Source organism: Pristiophorus japonicus, chromosome 13, assembly GCF_044704955.1.
Source record: "Pristiophorus japonicus isolate sPriJap1 chromosome 13, sPriJap1.hap1, whole genome shotgun sequence".
NCBI classification, from domain to species: domain Eukaryota; kingdom Metazoa; phylum Chordata; class Chondrichthyes; family Pristiophoridae; genus Pristiophorus; species Pristiophorus japonicus.
Genome location: NC_091989.1, coordinates 60,245,995 through 60,264,038, shown reverse-complemented (window position 1 = coordinate 60,264,038; position 18,044 = coordinate 60,245,995). Strand labels below are relative to the sequence as shown.

The window sequence follows — 18,044 nt, the reverse complement described above, 5'->3', positions numbered from 1 at the left end:
TACCATGTCAAGCCCTCTAGAATTTTATGGGGCCGAAATTGGTCGTCCGCGTGCCGGTGGGGTGTTGTTTCATACTGCCGGGTATCGTTGGGGAGGAGTGTGCGCGATTTTCATTGTTTTTTTCTCGGCGGTATGCCGAGCGGAGTGCAGCTGGCGGTGTGGGTGGCGAGTCCTTTTCACTCAGGAATCTTCTGTGTACTGTGCACGCACATGCTGCTGCGAAGCTCCGCTCCCAGAGAGACACAGACCAAAATCGACAGAGACTGCCGGCCTGAGAGTGCTGTGCAGGTATGTGGGAGGGGAATCTCTATTTGGGGGGAGGGGGGTTGGAAAATCACTTCTTGGAGAGAGATTGTTACTTGGGCGGGTGGGAGATCGCTACTTGCAGGGGGGGGCGGGGGGAAAGAGATTGCTGCTTGGGATGGGGAGATCGCTGGGGGGGGGGGGGGGGGGGAAAGAGAAGAGTCTGCTGGGGGGGGGGGCGGAGCATGGGTTGACAGATAAAAATGTTTTTCCAGGTGAAGATGCATACCGCTGACTGAAGGTTGACTTAAAACCACTTATTCCAGGATGGTCTGCAGGGGCGGTGGTAAGTATTCAATTTGGCGATTTTGGGCAGTATGTTGGCAGTGTGCATGGGCAGATGGTATGCATACCGCAGACGGTATGGTGCTGATAAATTTTCCGCCAGCCGGTATGTGGGCATTATGTTGCCATTTTTCGATCAGTTTCGCGATTTAGGGTGGTATGTCAGCAGTCCGCGGGCGGTATGTCCACCAATTTCGGACCCCATATGATTTATACATATATAGATATTATAAGGGTGCTCAAGAAAGATTTCCTCTGGTTGATATTTCTGCCAAACTCATTAACATATTCAAAAGACCATAGTTATAATTTCACTTGAAATGCCAACCAGAGGAAACCTTCATGAATGTATTTACAATGACACCTACAAAGCAACTTAATATAATCCTTTCCCCATCTTGACTGCTTGGAGTGAATGAAAATGTGAATGTTAATCCGGCTTTACGGAATAAATGTCAGTTATGATTGTTGCATCATATTTGATATGATGGGTGAATAACTTTGACCAACCAGCAGAGCTTCCACAAGCTCTCAAAGCACACAAGGGGGTGGGGGAATCAAAATGTAAGCGTTAAAATCTAGAATCTCATTTGCCTCAGGCAAACAACTGATTTTAGTTTTAAGGATGTCCAGTTATGGTATTATGGAGTTCACTTTTAATTATAAAGTTTGATTGCAACTTTCTTTGACATCATGACATGCATCTTCAGTGATCAGACATCTGATAAATCGCCATTTTAGCACGTGACTTTAAAGGGTCTGAACACTGGTGCTACTTTAACATCAGCACTGCATGTCTATTGGAAATGCTTTTTGCTTCAACTTCTGTATGCAAGACACTTCCAAGATAAAAGGAAATTTCTGTTAAGAGTTTTACTTACAACTTCCCCATCTGTTCATGGACTCGAATCTGCAGCAGGTTGATCTGGAAGCAAAAATATACTTAGTAAGATTATATGCAGTCTTTAGGGCTGAAATTGCCCACCGCTGGAAATGTGGCGCGCTTACCCTGTTTCTGTTGATTTTACCGGCGCAGTGGATGCGATGGCCTCTGAAGCAAAATTCCGCTCTGGCTTTTTTTTCCTTTTGGCAGACCGTCGGTCATAATAGGGCAGAAGTGGGGCGGTAAGCGGAAGTTCGGACTCCAGAGGGGTGGAAATTTGGGGCGGGCGGAGTGGCCGCCGCTGTCCGTCATCAGCGTAGCGCTGATGACGTCATCATGGTGCAGCGTCACGATGGCTCTCCCCTTCACTTATAGGGGAGACCCGCTGCGAATATTTTAGTTAAGTCCACTGGGGGGTTTTGGCCATGCCAAGAGGCTGCCTGTTGGCAGCCCGGCCGAACCAAAGAACATAACTGTTGGCCCGACAGAACAGTTGGCCGACAAAAAAAAAATGGCTGCAGCGGCAGTAGGTCCTCCCCTTTAATAGGAGCCGCACCGCCATTTTATGTGAAGAGACTGGAGAAGCTGGGGTTTTCCTTTGAGCAGAGACGGTTCAGGGGAGATTTAATAGAAGTGTTCAAAATTATGAATGATTTTGAAAGAGCAAGTAAGGAGACATTTCTTCAACTGGTAGGAGCACCGGTAACCAGGGGGCACAGATTTAAGATAATTGGCTAAAAAACCAGAGGGGAGAGGAGAAGAAATGCATTTACGTAGTGAGTTATGATGATCTGATTTGCACTACCCGAGAATGGAGAAAGCAGATTCAATAGTAACTTTCAAAAGTGAATTAGATATATAATTCAAAAGATTTTCAGAGCTATGGGGAAAGAGCAAGGGAGCGGGACTAATTGAATAGCTCTTTCAAAGAGTCAGCACAGGCATGAGGGGCAGAATGGCCTCTTTCTGTGCTGTATGATTCTAATTCTTCAATAATTCTCAGATTTGGGGTGATTAAATGATGAATAAGCAAGCTTTGCTATTAAATGACATTAGCTAATGAGTAAACAAGAAAATTAATCACAAAAAAAGTAAGCAACAGAAAATTACAGAACTAATGTCAACAGAGCCACTATAGCTATGTTTCCTTCTCCAGGATATAATCCTCTGCAGAGCGAACAACTACAGAAGTGATTAGAACGGAGAGACTGTACAAGACGCAGGGACTAGCTGGTTGATGGAGCATGTAAGCTGCACAATGCTGGGGTAGAACATCTTCGATACACCAGATTTTATTTTTTTGTCCTTTATCATGTGATAAATCATCCAGCCACTCTCGTGATGAGTCTAAGTTTCATTCAGTTACTGTACTAGGTTTGAACCAGTTACTAAAGAACTGTGAAGTGAATATAATACCAGCAAAGCTGTGAATAAAAGAATCTTTTTCCATATTAAAAGTCAATTGATCTGAATTTCAACCCAGAAATCTGTGTACAAACACCATAATCTGGGTGGGTAGGCTAGGACCCAAAGACATCTATCTCCAACCTTTTCTCCTATTGCCAACATTTTGCTTAGATTTGAAGGCAGGCAGATTATAATGCCACGCAAATGAGGGAGATACGTAATGCAGAAATATTTCCAGGCATTTGTGCCCTAGCCATAATGAGTCAAAGGTGTGTCACTGACATTTAGTGTTTCGCAAGGGCTTCTGGGTGGGGGAATTATATTCTAAAAGTCTACTTTTCTTACAACAGTTGATTAATTACAGTAGAAAAAATTGACAAATTCACAAACTAATGAGAATGCAGGAAATTTCCTTTTCTTCCAACTGTGCTGTGCACCCCAGTTGTGCTGGTTAACAGTTTGCAAATGCCTGACCCTGGAATTTGGAATGGGTTCAAGGGCACATTTATGATTTGGGCAGAATTTCCAGCCCCACCCTACCTCAACCCAGATCAATCCCCCAGAAACACTCTACGGAATTAGAATCATGGAATGGTTACAGCACAGAAGGAATCCATTTGGCCCGTCGAGCCCGTGATGGCTCTCTGCAAGAGCACCTCAGCTAGTCCCACTCCCCCGCCCTTTCCCCAAAGCCCTACAATTTTTTTCCTTCAGGTACTTATCTAATTCCCTTTTGAAAGCCAAGATTGAATCTGTCTCCACCACCCATTCAAGCTGTGCATTCCAGATCCTAACCACTCGCTGCGTAAAAAAGTTTTTCCTCGTGTCACCTTTGGTTCTTTTGCCAATCACCTTAAATCTGTGTCCTCGTACCGACCCCTGGGGAATACCACTGTATACCTTGCTCCAGTCCGAAAAACAACCATGTACCACTACTCTGTTTCCTGTTACTTAATCAATTTCGTATCTATGCTGCCACTGACCCTTTTATTTCATGCGCTTTAACTTTGCTGGCAAGCCTATTATGTGGCACTTTATCAAACGCCTTTTGAAAGTCCATGTACACTACGTCGACCACTTTGTCCTCAACAAAAAACTTGATCAAGTTAGCCAAACACGATTTGCCTTTTAACAAAGCAGTGCTGACTTTCCATAATTAATCCACACTTGTCCAAGTGATTGTTAACTTTGTCTTCGATTATCCTTTCCACAAGCTGCCCCACTACCGATGTTAAACTGTCTGATCTATAGTTGCTGAATAAGGGTGTAACATTTGCACTTCTCCAATCCTCTGGCACCACCCACCATATCCAAGGAGGATTGGAATATTATGTCCAGTACCTCCGCGATTTCCTCCTTAACTTCCCTCAGCATCCGAGGATGCATTCCACTTGGTCCTGGGCCATTGCATTTATTTCCTTGTGGCTTACTAGAAAAGTACATTCATTTATAGGTAAACATGTGCATTCATGAGAATTGCAATGATTAATGTGCAACAAGGCTACTGTACATTTGTGGCTTGTGGTGGCGATATGAGGAGGATAGATGGGCTGAATGACCTAAACCTATGAGTAATGCAGCAGTATTTATCACAACTTACAGAAATTGGGCCTCTATGACCCCTCAAAGACAAAAACATTTCGGCAAGACACATGTCTTAAATGGAAATTTTCAAATGGGGGATGGTCTTACTCTCGGAGAGCTGGCATTGACAAAATGGACCTCCTTCTGTCCATTAAAACTCCATTATTCTTACTATTATTTAGCATAGGATGTCAGAACAAAAGATGTAAAAAGTCTACATACTTCGTACTTCTGCCTCTTCAGTTTTTCACATAGATCGAACTTCTCTCCCTCGAGTTGCAATAGCCAATCTGCGAGCTCTTTTGACTTCTCCCTAAATGTGACAGACAGTATGTTTATTGTATATTCTCTATTCTCTTATAGACATATGGGTGTACATGTAACACTGCCCTAATTCAACCAATTGTGTAGTTAGAAATACTTGGTTCATTGCTCAGAACTGTTGAGTAACTCAGCTCTTCAAAGGGCAGTGGTGCAATAGCTTTCAATTTGGAAGAAGGGAACAATATACATTTTATTTTTGATCCTTGATTTTCAAGAGAACTGCCCCAAGTATACAATATATAGTGTATAGCTGGCAGTCTAAACACAGGGAACAAGTTAGGCATGCAAATTAAATAAATCAGCCAGCATCTGTAACAGTTAACAAACTGATAACAGATTACAGGGTTCTGATAGCACTCAAGACATTACCATAGCAACTATTTTTGCAGCAAGTGTAGGTTTTATTTGCAGGCTCTTACTTGAGTTTGTCTTCGCTAAGGTTCTCAGCATTAAGAGTTTTGCGTCTGTCTGCCAGAATCTTCTTTTTCTTTTCTCTCTCAGTTTGCTTCTTGGCACCTTTACGGTTCTCTGTCTATTAAATAGTAATTTGATGGTGAGTAATTTGCCATCCTATCATACCCATTCCACTTACTGCATATATACATTTTTAACTATCTGCCACATTATAGAAACCAATGATACCCTTTGACATAACTAAATCTAAGCATATTAAGCGCTAACCCGACTAAATAAATAGGAATTTTACATGGTTCATACAAGTAAATGGTATGGGGGTGCGGGGGGTGCGGGGGGCGCTACTGGCTCCCGGGAAATTGCCCGGAAGGTTGCGGAGGTGCTGTCACGGCAACTCTGCGTCCTGTGTGTAGCGCCCTGGACCGCCGTGCAACTGGTGATGACATCATTGCCATGCGCGGTGATCCCTCAGCGCCACGCGTCAACCCGTTCCTGCCCCATGGGGGATATTGCACGCAGCCCGTGAGGCTGGTGGGTCAGAAGTTAAAGGGGAGGGCACTAGAGCCCCGTGCTGCCATCTTTATCGACTCTCGGGTCGGCTCCAATACTTGCTTATGAATGTGGCCCAGGCTGCCATCGTGCAGCTGGATACTCCATTTTGGGTGCCGGGCTGCAGCCCAGGTCCCACGCTGCCCTGGTAGTCCAGTGGAGGCCATCAGAGGCCTTGCAGAGTGCGCAGCGGCCCTCCCCTTTAAACGAATGGGAGGGGTGCTAAAGAGCGTTGGCGCTACGCGGGGCATAGGGCACAGGGCATTTTTACCCCCAACATCTAGTACCTTCTGCAAGTAACCTCCATAGTGCAGTGACATATTGGACAGAACCTTCTTCTTCTTGAAATCCTCTTCTACCTTTTTCCGAAGTTCCTCGTCTTCTTTTCTTGCCTTTTCTTCCTACAGGGTATTAATTTAATAAATATTGGGGTTAAGTTTTGGTCCTTTGTGCTCTCAATACAAAGCTTTGTGCAGATAGAGTGCATTCGGTGTGGTGCAAACCACAATTCCTGATCTATGCTACCAGTGCCTGGAGTTCTAGTCTGGGAACATTTCCATTGTGATGTTTGATCTTATGATTGCTGGGTTGATTATCTACCACCATAACTACCAGGCTACTGTACCTCCCTTAGTCTGGAAACATTGAAGATGAAAATTTACTCGATAATTAACTTTTAAAATTGCTCTTCCTGTTGGGTCACCATGTTGGTCTTCACTGTTAATATGCTTCAATATTTACTTATTAGTCGGATCACCTTTCTCAAGATAGAATTAATGATGCATAGCATTACCAGTCCTCTACTGCTGCAGCTCATGGGCCAAACCAACCCTATAAGCTCCTTTGATCTGGCTTCCAATTCTTACAATAAGCTCGCAAAACTTAATGCTTCTGAAGTAGATGAGGATGTGTTTTGGGCATCCATTGAATACAATGTCTATCCACACAAATGTGTAATGGTCAGCCTTATGAATCTTAATAAAATAATTAGTACACAACCATTCAGGGCTTGTTCTGTTTACAGTGCAACATCTACTGCCTTGGTTGAAAATGTTGTGATTTGTAGAAACTATGGTCTGTGGAAATAATACGACATTAGAGTAAGGACCATGTGGGTTAAAACTGGTGAAAGGAAAGTTTAGGACAGAAGTCAGGAAGCACTTCAATATTCAAAATGGTCTTATAGTTTGGATAAAGGAGGCGAAACCTTCAATTTATTCAAAAAAGCTAGCTTAGGTGCTGGGAGGGGGGAGGGGGGTGGCTAAGTATTCTTGACAGATAAGCTACGAATTTCCTGCCCCCCCGCCACATCAAAAGTATCCATGTTGTGAAGTCACCAATTGTACATTTGACGATGCCCAAGCTATATCATGCTGTTGCCACATTTTCTTGTCTCTTTTTCTCAAGATACAGTAATGTTCCAGGCATGAATTTTGAAATCATACAATACTGTTTATGTTCGATTGGAACATGATGTTATGTCCACGCAATTGGATGAAATTTGGGCTTCAATTTAATGTTCCTTAGTTTGAAGGTGGTAAATATTGCCGTGCAATTTTAGTGAGGCATTTCTTTTGCCTATTTTATACACCTGCCATTTCATTATATTCAGTAAATATTCAGTAGTTCATTTATATATTTTTCCAGTGTGCTTTCATATTGGTATCACATTTCTGTCCAAAAGTCAGGGAGGAAGCAACCTCTCAATGTGTACCATATGTGTACGGATGGTATTCCCACGACAAAGATGAAAATACACAAGCTGAAGATTTATTGCAAAAAAGTTAAAAAAATATAAAGTATTAACTGGATTTAAAAAAAATATCAATGATTAAAATACAACTGTTACCACACAGATTCTAAATTGCTATCAAATTAACCCAAAAAAGCTTCCCACCTTGGAGCCTGCAGGCAGAAGGGAGTAGAACATAACATAAGAAATAGGAGAAGGAGTAGGCCATTTGGCCCCGCAAGCCTACTCCACCATTCAAATAGATCATGGCTGATCTGATCTTGGCCTCAACTCCACTTCCCCGCCCGCTCCCCATAATCCTAGACTCCCACATTATTCAAAAATCTGTCCATCTCCACTTTAAATATATTCAAGCTCAGAAATCTGATAGAATTAGTTTGTATTGTGAGCGTACATTAAAAACATTCAACCTATCGCTCTTTAGCCCCAAATATCCAAATGCTAATCAATTATTGTTGACTCAGCTATGTGGTTTCATTACTGCTGGACCTGCATCAGTTTTGAAATATTTAGCAGTGTATGTAATTGCCTAGCATGGTAATTTATTCAATTTAGATTATCTTGTGTTATTGTAGGTACTTCAAGGTACACATTGTACATCATTTACATATTTGGAGTAATCTCCACTATACCCCCCACCACCATAAAGCATCCCTACAATGCCAAAGCCTTTCCTTTCACATTCATCACCATTGCAGGGGGTAGCGTTATGTCTCATCCATCACTGCAACTCACTGAGCCACTTCCACAGATCTGCCCAAGTACACAAAGTGTTGAAAATAAAGGTTTCAATATTTGACACCACATTAACAGAAACTTTACATGAACATTGCATAAAACATCCAAGTCCCTACTACCCTTATGTGTTAGTTGGTATGATTGCACTAGGATGAGGGTGAGTGTGAGGGCTGGCTAGTGAGGTGGGGAAGTGATAATGTAGATAGAGAGGGATGGATGAAGGTGCAGGGTAAGTTAGTGAGAGTAAGGATGTGCAGGAGTAGGGTAGGGAAGGCAGAGTGTTGTGGATGTGATAAGAGGGTGTCATGGGAGAGGTTGGGTGCAGCCCTGAACCTCTCTGTGCAGTGATCTGCAGCACCTCAATATTGTAGAACTTTGACAGCACAAATTTAAAAATAATTTTTGGACACGGTCCCTTTAAGGAAACCAGCTGATGACGCGTCATCAAATGATATCACCAGACCCGCTTCCTCCAATTGTCCGGGAAATGCACTGGGCGGGCTTAACAAGCCCAATCAAGGTAAAATAATTTCAGTCAGCGGGATGGAGCCAGCAGCAGGGTCGGGACCCTCCACCGATATTGCCCGCCATGGACCCACCGAGGTTAGCTAGGCTACATTTCCATCCTTCTGGTACGAACAAAAATGCAAGGCTATGAGGAAAGAGTGGGACTAATTGGATTCATGTAACTTACAGCTACTCGGTTCAGCCGTTCTTTCTCCTTCTCTGCTCGGATTCTCTGTTGCTCAGATCTTTCTGCCCTGCGTTTTTCCTGTAAATATATTTTATTTGGAAGGAGTTAGAATGCTAAAAAAAATAAATTGAGTGCAAGAATGCTGCAATCAAGTTGTAATCTAGAGAAGCTATATACTGACCTACATCACAACAATCACTGCACTTAATGAATTAATCATAAGCAAATAAGTTATGATGAACCTTTATAAAACAATAGTTCGGCCTCAACTGGAGTATTGTCAAATTCTGGCCACTACACTTTAGGAAGGATGTGAAGGTCTTAGAGAGGGTGCAGGAAAGATTTACAAGAATGATTCCAGGGATGAGGGACTTCAGTTACATGGATAGACTGGAGAAGCTGGGGTTGTTCTCCTTCGAGCAGAGAAGGTTGAGAGCAGATTTGATAGAGGTGTTCAAAAGCACGAGGGGTCGAGACAGAGTAGATAGAAACTTTTCCCAATGGCAGAAGGGCAGAGAACCAGAGGACACAGATTTAAGGTGATTGGCAGAAGAACCAAAGGTGACATGAGGAAAAACTTTTTTACGTAGCGAGTGGTTCGGACCTGGCATGCACTGCCTGAAAGGATGGTGGAGGCAGATTCAATTGTGGCTTTCAAAAGGGAATTAGATAAGTAACTGAAGGAAAATATTTGTAAGGCTACGGGGAAAGGCGGGGGAGTGAGACTAGCTGAAGTGCTCTTGCAGAGAGCCGGCACAGGCTCGATAGGCTAACTAGCCTCATTCTGTGCTGTAACAATTCTATAATTCTATTCTAATTAAATGGACATGGAGACATTTCTCAAAAGGTGTGACCAGGTGCTACATTAATGCAAGTATTTCCTTCTATGGAAAGGCTACCAGTGAGATATGGAAAATATACCCTCCTGAGCTGCAAGTAGGTTGTCAGCCCCATGAAAGGAGATGTTTACCATATCGCACAGCTGACATTGTCTTCTGCACATGACTTTCCAATATATCTCATCATGAGAGATTCTGCAATAGGAGCCCAAACTTCCTCTGAATTTTGCAACGACAAGGATGCTTGGCCTCCATCTTGAAATCCATGTTGTTTCACTTTAGTTCCAAGAGTCAGTTTGAGCTAAAAAATGCATGTAAAGTCCCAAAACCCAATCGTACTGATGATAGTTGCTACTTTAACATATTGAAAGATGCTGCATGTGCATACACTCATCATGCACAGCAGCTGTTGAATATATGTTGCTGGAATAAGGCTCACGGTGAATTGGTGATTAGATTACTGCCCATAAAGCATACTTGGATTTTTAACATCCATAATATTGGAGAATCTTATTTTGTTGGATAGGAATGGACATTAAGAGTAGATTTGTGTGGGGGTGGTTGGCAAACCGAATGAACATGCCATGTTTTTACATCTGGCACCTGTATTAGAGCATAATCCAGAATGCCCTATAACATATTCCGGTTTCCCGCGGCTCCAAGCATCCTGTGGGAAAAATAATTGAGGAGTTTCAACCCAGCTCTTAATGGGTGTGGACCCACAGCACCAAACTGTTTGATGTAGGCTCTGGTTTTCAGATAACGTTTGATTCGGTTTGTATTGAGACTGCTAAGACAATGGTGATAATTATCAAAACCCAAACACTGCTGTCATCTTAACATGCTGTAGGTTTGCTTAATGTTAAATATAGAATACTCTGCGTTAAATTTAGCACCACGGACTCTTGCTGGATGGGTCATGGGTACGAGAATTGGGCATATAGGCCAGTGCACTCAATTTTCTGATCTGTATTTCCACCCAGAACTGACAGTGTAGTCTTTGGAAATTAAGCTTTCGTTTCCCTGCTCCCCCACCCACCCACAACTAGGACTCAAGGTGTACATTTAAATGACAAATTAACCACTTGAAAATTTTACTCAGAATAATTCAGTGTTTCTGTGGACCAGTGAACCAGCTTTCAATGCAAACATACAGACAAAAAAAAATTAACATTGTTTTAGTTCTCTAAACAAGGAAGAGAAATCACAATTCTAAGATTCTACTAGATTGTCACCAAGAAATTTCAGAGTAACTGATAGTGTCAAGTAAGCACAGCACTTGACAATTATATACGCTTACTGTGCAACAAATGCAAAAAAAGTATTACACATTAATTTTATTATAGATATAGCCTTTGACCCATACAATTCTTTCTTTTAAAGCAACGAGTTCATCTTCTTCCTTTTTTCTCTTCTCAAAATGAGCTTCGATGAGGGTTTGCAGTTCCAATAGATCCTTTTCCATACGCTTCCTCTGAATGTCCTGGAGGCAAAAAGGAACAAATTATTAAACACTGATGAAGAGCTTGAAATAATTATATCAGCAGTGTAAGTAATTTGTATCTTTAGAGACTGTTCCTTAGTTGTGTATTACAGGGCCAATTCTTCAAAAGTGTATGACCAGCATGGAGCCTTGCCCAGCAGGAGTGCTTGTTGGAAACTGGGGCACATCCATAATGGATGTAAAATCATGGCCAAACTCCTGAAGTGTTCCTGGTGAGCGAGGCTCTGTGCCAATTCTGTGATTGTGTAAAATTGTCCTTCAGGATTCCTTTACTAGTAAGAATAGATATGGTACACCATGGTGTAAATCAAAATACCTTTGTATTTATTTTATTTATTAATTCATGGGATATGGACATTGCTGGTAAAACCAGCATTTATTGCCCATGAGAAGGTGGTGGTGAGCCACCTTCTTGACAACTGAGTGATTGGTTAGGCCATTTCAGAGAGGTAGTCAACCACATTGCTGTGGTCTGGAGTCGCATATAGGCCGGACCGGGCAAGGACAGCAGATTTCCTTCGCTGAAGAAGAACATCAGCAAAACAGATGGGTTTTTACGACAATCATGGTCATTATTTCTGACACTAGCTTTTTATTCCAGATTTATTTAATTAACTGGATTTGAACTCATGTCTCCGGATCATTAGTCCAGGCCTCTGGATTACTGTGTCTATACTCTAATTGTCAAGAAGAATTTATTCTTGGACCATTATTTGGATACAAGAAGAAAACTCTTCAGCAATTTGATTTAATATGATGCCTTGTTGTTTAAAGAAAACATAAATCATTTAGGTCATCTTCAAATTGCATTACATTTTCATGAATTAGAGTACAACATAGGTCTTGGTATGAAATTAATGAGAGAGATCTAATTAGATGTTTGGTCAAATTAGCATAGTTGATACAATATATGAAAAGCTAATTTCTTTTAGTTTTATCTTATACTGCATGAAGAGAAGAATATATTAGTGCTGCCAGTTTGGTTCGGTTGGTAACACTTTTGATTATGAGTCAGAGATCAGGGGGTTTGAGTCCCAGTCCTAGTAGTAACACTCCAGCACACTAGTGAGGGAGATTGTTGCAGACGGGATGTTAAACTGAGATTTGTTCAGGGAAATGCAAACAATCCCATGGTTTTATTTGAAAAGCAAGGAATTGCACTGGCCAACATTTCTACCCTCAACCAAAATGACCAAAAACAGACCAATTAGTAATTTACCCATGTTGCTGTTTGTTAGACCTTAATGCATGCAAATTGACTAACAGTTGCCGACATAATGGCAAGATTGCATTTCAAAAGTCATTCATTAGCTGTGAAGTGCTCTAGGACACCCGGAGGATGCTGATAAGGTGCTATATTAATGTATTTTTTTCCTTTTAGACACCAATATAATAAATAGGTAGATATGATGCAATATTATTTGATGTGTGCTTCTATATTTTTATTATCCAAAAATAAAGTTGGGTGATCTAAAAGTTATTTTTAAATGTTTAATTGTCGTTTCTTTTAAACTTTCTGAATTTTACAATTATAGAATTCAAAATTCTCAGGGAAGAAATAAATAAATATCAGTTTTCAAGATTAAAAGGCTTACCAAATATTGCATCGTAAAAGGTAAAATTTTTTTGAAGCTCTTTAGTCTATATGGAGTCTCGCTCGATGAGAGCACAGACTGAAGAATGGGGCACAGGGGTCAGCACTTCCAATGTTCTGGTCATTCAAATTAACTGCTGGACAGGAGCACTGCAAGTTTGGCATACAAACCTCAATGCTCAATTATCCTGATCCATGCTTTTGTCAAACAAGGATCTATACAGGGTGCATCACTCAGAAAATATACCCAAATAGATCAAGAAAGAAATATACTTGCATCAAAGTCAACTTTTTCACCATCAGGAATTTTGGGAGCAAGATTTGGCATAAATAACCTAAGAGACAGATGGAATTAAATATTAATTCTGAATTTCAGCATTTACATAGGTTAGTTAGTATATAAAATGTAGGGAGGCATAAAGGATGTGATGCTATGAAGGTTACTGTGTTACTAATCTCAGGCCCAAAAAATACTAACATTGCACAATCTGCAATGTACAACAAAAAAAAAACAAGATTTGTATAGCACCTTTAAAGTTGTAAAATGTCCCAAGACACTTCACAGGAGTGTAATGACAAAAATTGACACTGAGCCAAAGAAAGAGACATTAGGACAAGTGGTCAAAAGTTTGGTTGAAGAGTTGGGCTTTAAGGAGTGGAGAAGCAGAGAGATTTAGGGAGAATATTCCAGAGCTTAGGGCCTTTATGGCTGAAGGCATGGCCGCCAATGGTGGGGTGAAGGAAGTGAGGAATGGACAACAGGCCAGAATTGGAAGAACACAGAGTTCTTGGCGAGTTGTAGGACTAGAGGAGGCTACAGAGATAGGGCGGGGTTGAGAATTTTTAAATCGAAGCCTTTAGGGACCGGGAGCCAATGTAGGTCAGCGAGCACAGGGATGATGGGTGAATGGGACTTGAGAGTTTCAGCAGTTGATGGGCTGAGGCAGGAGTGGAGACAGATGATATTATAGAGATGGTAGTAGGCGGTCCTGTTGGAGAGGATATGGGGTCGGAAGCTCAACAGGCTCAAATAGCATGCCAAGGTTGTGAACAGTCTGGTTTAGCCTGGAGCAGTCTGCAGGGAGAGCGACGGAATCAGTGGCTGGAGAACGTAGTTTGTGATGGAAGCTAAAGATGAAGACTTTGGTCTTCCCAATGTTTAATTGGAGTAACTGTCTCAGAGGACTGGATGTTGGACAAGCAGTCTGACAATACAGATGCAGGGGAGAGGTTAAGAGCGGTGATGGTGAGGTAGAGCTGGGTGTCGTCAGCGTACATGAGGAGCTTGATTTGTTTTCGGGTGATGTCACCGAGGGGCAGTATGTAGGTTAAAAATAGGAACCAAGGATAGATTCTAGGAGGATTCCAGAGGCAACGATAGAGGAGAGAGGAGAAGCCATTGCAGGAACGTTTCTGGCTACGACTGGATAGGTAAAAGTGGGACCAGGTAAGAACAGTCCCACTCAGCTTCAACAACGGAGAGGAGGCATTGAAGGAGGTTGGTGTAGTCGACTGGGCCAAAGGCTGCAGACAGGTCAAGAAGGAAAAGGAGGGATAGTGTTCCACAGTCACAGAGGATGTCTAGTAGATGGATAATTTATCTGTTATAATCGGCTGTTAGATTTATCCCGTAGAGGTCGGAGGCTCCAGAAAACTAAGCCGGAATGATGCTAATGATGGAGAAAGCAGATTATAGCAGCAAAGGGGCTACATTACATCATGCTCAATTTTAACGGGAGTACAGAGTCTCACTACAAAGCCAGGACTTGCCTGTTTAAACAAAGTCCTTTGTGGGCGAGTGGAACACCTACTAAATGTAACACCAGCTTGCTTCCACAAAAGTGGAAAATCCCGGTTAGTCAGGGTTTTTGAGAAGCGTGAAGCAAACTGCGCTTTGTTTATATTGTACTGGGGTCCATTGGAATATAAATGTACATTGCAATCTATATATTCCAACAAATCCCTGAAATAAGTAAGTTTATTGTCCATCATTTTGTACAATATTTCTCAGCCATTCTATAAACACACATTTACTAAACATGAATATTTAAAGTATAAAATAAAAATGCAATGATATTTTGCGTAGAATATCATGGTAATTTAAACAAATAAAGAATGCCTTCTTAAAAAGCAGTCACTAAATAAATTCAAAATGTAATTTGATTTACTGCTAATTAAAATATATGCTGTTGTCATTTTTCAGTATATTTTAACCATTTTTCTGCAGAAATTATTTAGAAGAGTTACATTTCAATGTTGGTTACTAATGCAAAGCATATTCATACAGGTTAAAAAGTAGAGATGCTAAGTGGTTAAAATGCTAATGAGCCAGGCACTGATGTTATTTCTCCAAAGACCAAAAGCAACAAGCAATTAATCATCAATCAATAAGCACATCCCAGGCACTGGGCAGGGATTGTTTGGCATTGGACTTCACTTCTGGTTGTGAACAGAGATTAAAAAGGAACAAAAACCACAGGGGCCGAAATTGCCCCGCGGAACATCAGTTAGCGTTCGGTTGGAAGTCCCGCCCCCGGCGTGGAATTGCCCTTTGCACCCCTCAATCGAGGCGGAGTGCTGTATCCGGTGCTCCACCCCGTTGGAGGAGCGCTCCACAGGTTTCCGCGTGGAGCGGAGGTCAGCGCTACGCGGCTGCTCCACAGGTCATTGCGGACTCAGCAGGCCCTTTGGTGGCCACCACTGAGCCAAGGACAATATCAAGCGGGCCAGCGGCCCGGCATGCAATGAGGAGTGCTGGGCTGCATGATGGTGTCCCGGTCGAAATGAGGACTGCCATTGTCGGGCCAACAGAAAAATCAGCTGACCAAAAAAAAAAAATGGTGGCCCAGGACGCACATTGGCAAAGCAGATGTGGACATCGGCCTGCGGCAGCCTCACGTCCCGCCAGGTAATTTCTACCATGGGTTGGGGCACACGGTGATGACGTCATTGCCGATTGTGTGCCAGTCCAGGGCTAAAATCAGAGCATGGCGGGGCATGGCACAAACGCCAAATCGCCCCTAAAATCTTGGACAATTTCACCCCAGGCTCCACCGCCGCTCGCCCCTGGGAAAAAAGGCAATTGCGCCCAGTTAGCACCTACTGGCGCTGCTCATGGGACACACAAAAGGGGCAATTTTGGCTCCACACAGTTTACAGTGCGGTTTCTAAACTGAAAGCAGCTAGGGCAGAGGGTGTGCTCATTGTTCTTTACAAAGCTTACTGAGAAAAACTGGTAACTTTTGTGCCAGATTGATGTTATTCATGTCTGATTCGAGATATTCCCTTGGTATTCAGTGTATCAAGAATTTTATACAATGGAAGTAGCTAGACATTTGCAATTCTCTGCCTGGATCTGTTTCACATTTGACAGATTTCACAAGACATTTCAATACTGTGTAGTTTGTATTCTGTAAGTGTTCATATTTATGACTTACTTTGGTTTAGGCTTTGTCTCTTCTGTAACGCAAAGAAAAGAATCAAATAGTAGATTAGTGAATGCACGATACAAGACTATTATAAACAAAACCAAGCTTTGGATAATTCAGAATTACAAATATATACAGAATTATTAGTCAATTACTTTATCTCACCAAATACAGGTATTAAGTTTAGTGAGATTAATGTAAATTGTTCAAAATTGATACATAGGGCGAGAAATTCGGTTGTGCCCCATTTGGGGCAGTAACGTCCGTGAGGCGGAACTTTTTGCATCAGGCGCAGAATTCTGCCCCATTCTTGAAATTGAGTTTACTACCCCCAAGAGGAAGTGGAGCACAAAAGAACGCGCTCCAGTTCCTCTCTGGGGCACTAACAGGGCAGACAGATCGCGAGTGGGGCGCAGAGCTACGCACTGGACCATATAGCGTGCCGCGTGGGAGGGGCTCTTCCTTTCATTAAGCTGCCAACTCTTTGGGGCCCTAACTGCACCACTGGGGAGCGGAGTGCCAAGCTGCCAGATCGCGGCACAGACCCCACGTTCAAAGCAGTAACGGGCCACGACAGGCAAGTCGGCACATTTTTTATTCACCCACCCGCCGCCTCCTTTAACTTGCCCCCCGCAAACCTCCTGCCGCCAGGTTCGTGACCCTGATGCTGTCGGCGCCCGGCGCAACTTCAGGGGGCACGGGCCAATTTTTGTTCCCAGGCGAAAACAGGGCGCTGCACACGGTGATGACGTTCTCATTGCCGGCGGAGTGGGGTGTTACTGGTTACTGCCGCTGCTAAACTCCCGCGGAATGTTGAGAGAGTAGTTAGCGGCGCCGTGCCTGGGCGAAAAGTTGTTAATGTCCCCGGGTGGCGCTAACGGGGCACAAACGGAGGTGCAAATGACCCCAACATCTCCCCCATAGAGTATGGTTGTGTTGTGGTTATGTTACTGGACGAGTAATCCAGTGGTCTGGACTAATAATCCAAAGAACATGAGTTTAAATCTCAGTATGGAAGTTTTTTGAAATTTAATTCAGTTCAAAGAAAAATCTGGAAATTTAAAAAAATCTGGTATCAGTATTGGATTGTCGGAAAGACCCAACTGGTTCACCAATATCCTTTAAAGGAAAGAAGCCTGCTGTTATTACCTAGCCAGGACTATATGTGATTACAGTCTCACGTCAATGACGTTTAACTGCCCCTTGAAGTGTTCTAGTAAGTCACTCGGTTGTGTCAAACTAAGGGCAACCAGGGATGAGGAATAAAAGATCGGAGTAACTATTTGTACAAAGTCTCCCTTCTGCATGATTCTCCTGACCCACGCAGAGAGAGTTAGGACAAATATCTCAGATTTCACCCCATTCCCCCAGTGCAATTCCCACTAACCCTCTTCTGCGCATGCGCCCTTCTTTCCAACCCCACCCCGAAACCAGGACCAGTTTGGAGAAAGAGAGAGAGAAAAAAAAAAGAAGAGAGAGAGAAAAAAAAAAGGAGAGAGAGAGAAAAAAAAAAGAAGAGAGAGAGAAAAAAAAAAGAAGAGAGAGAGAAAAAAAAAAGAAGAGAGAGAAAAAAAAGAAGAGAGAAAAAAGGGGAGGGGGAGGGGGAGGGGGAGGGGGAGGGGGAGGGGGAGGGGGAGGGGGAGGGGGAGGGGGAGGGAGAGGGAGAGGGAGAGAGAGGGAGGGAGAGGGAGGGAGAGGGAGGGAGAGGGAGGGAGAGGGAGGGAGAGGGAGGGAAAAAGATCGGA

General features: G+C 42.8%; 1 protein-coding gene across 2 annotated transcripts in view; it reads right to left on the bottom strand.

Moving 5' to 3' along the window:
• The window catches only part of LOC139278011 (troponin T, cardiac muscle isoforms-like), a 55,088-nt gene that overhangs the window by 14,765 nt on the left and 22,279 nt on the right, over positions 1–18,044 (bottom strand). For both annotated transcript variants that reach the window (XM_070896663.1, XM_070896664.1), the window contains 8 exons: positions 16,309–16,330; positions 13,149–13,206; positions 11,140–11,256; positions 8,935–9,012; positions 6,037–6,150; positions 5,206–5,318; positions 4,685–4,775; positions 1,470–1,513 (listed from right to left, as the gene is read on the bottom strand). In XM_070896663.1, the coding sequence (XP_070752764.1) occupies positions 1,470–1,513; positions 4,685–4,775; positions 5,206–5,318; positions 6,037–6,150; positions 8,935–9,012; positions 11,140–11,256; positions 13,149–13,206; positions 16,309–16,330 (637 nt within the window). The remainder of the gene's footprint in view (positions 1–1,469; positions 1,514–4,684; positions 4,776–5,205; positions 5,319–6,036; positions 6,151–8,934; positions 9,013–11,139; positions 11,257–13,148; positions 13,207–16,308; positions 16,331–18,044) is intronic.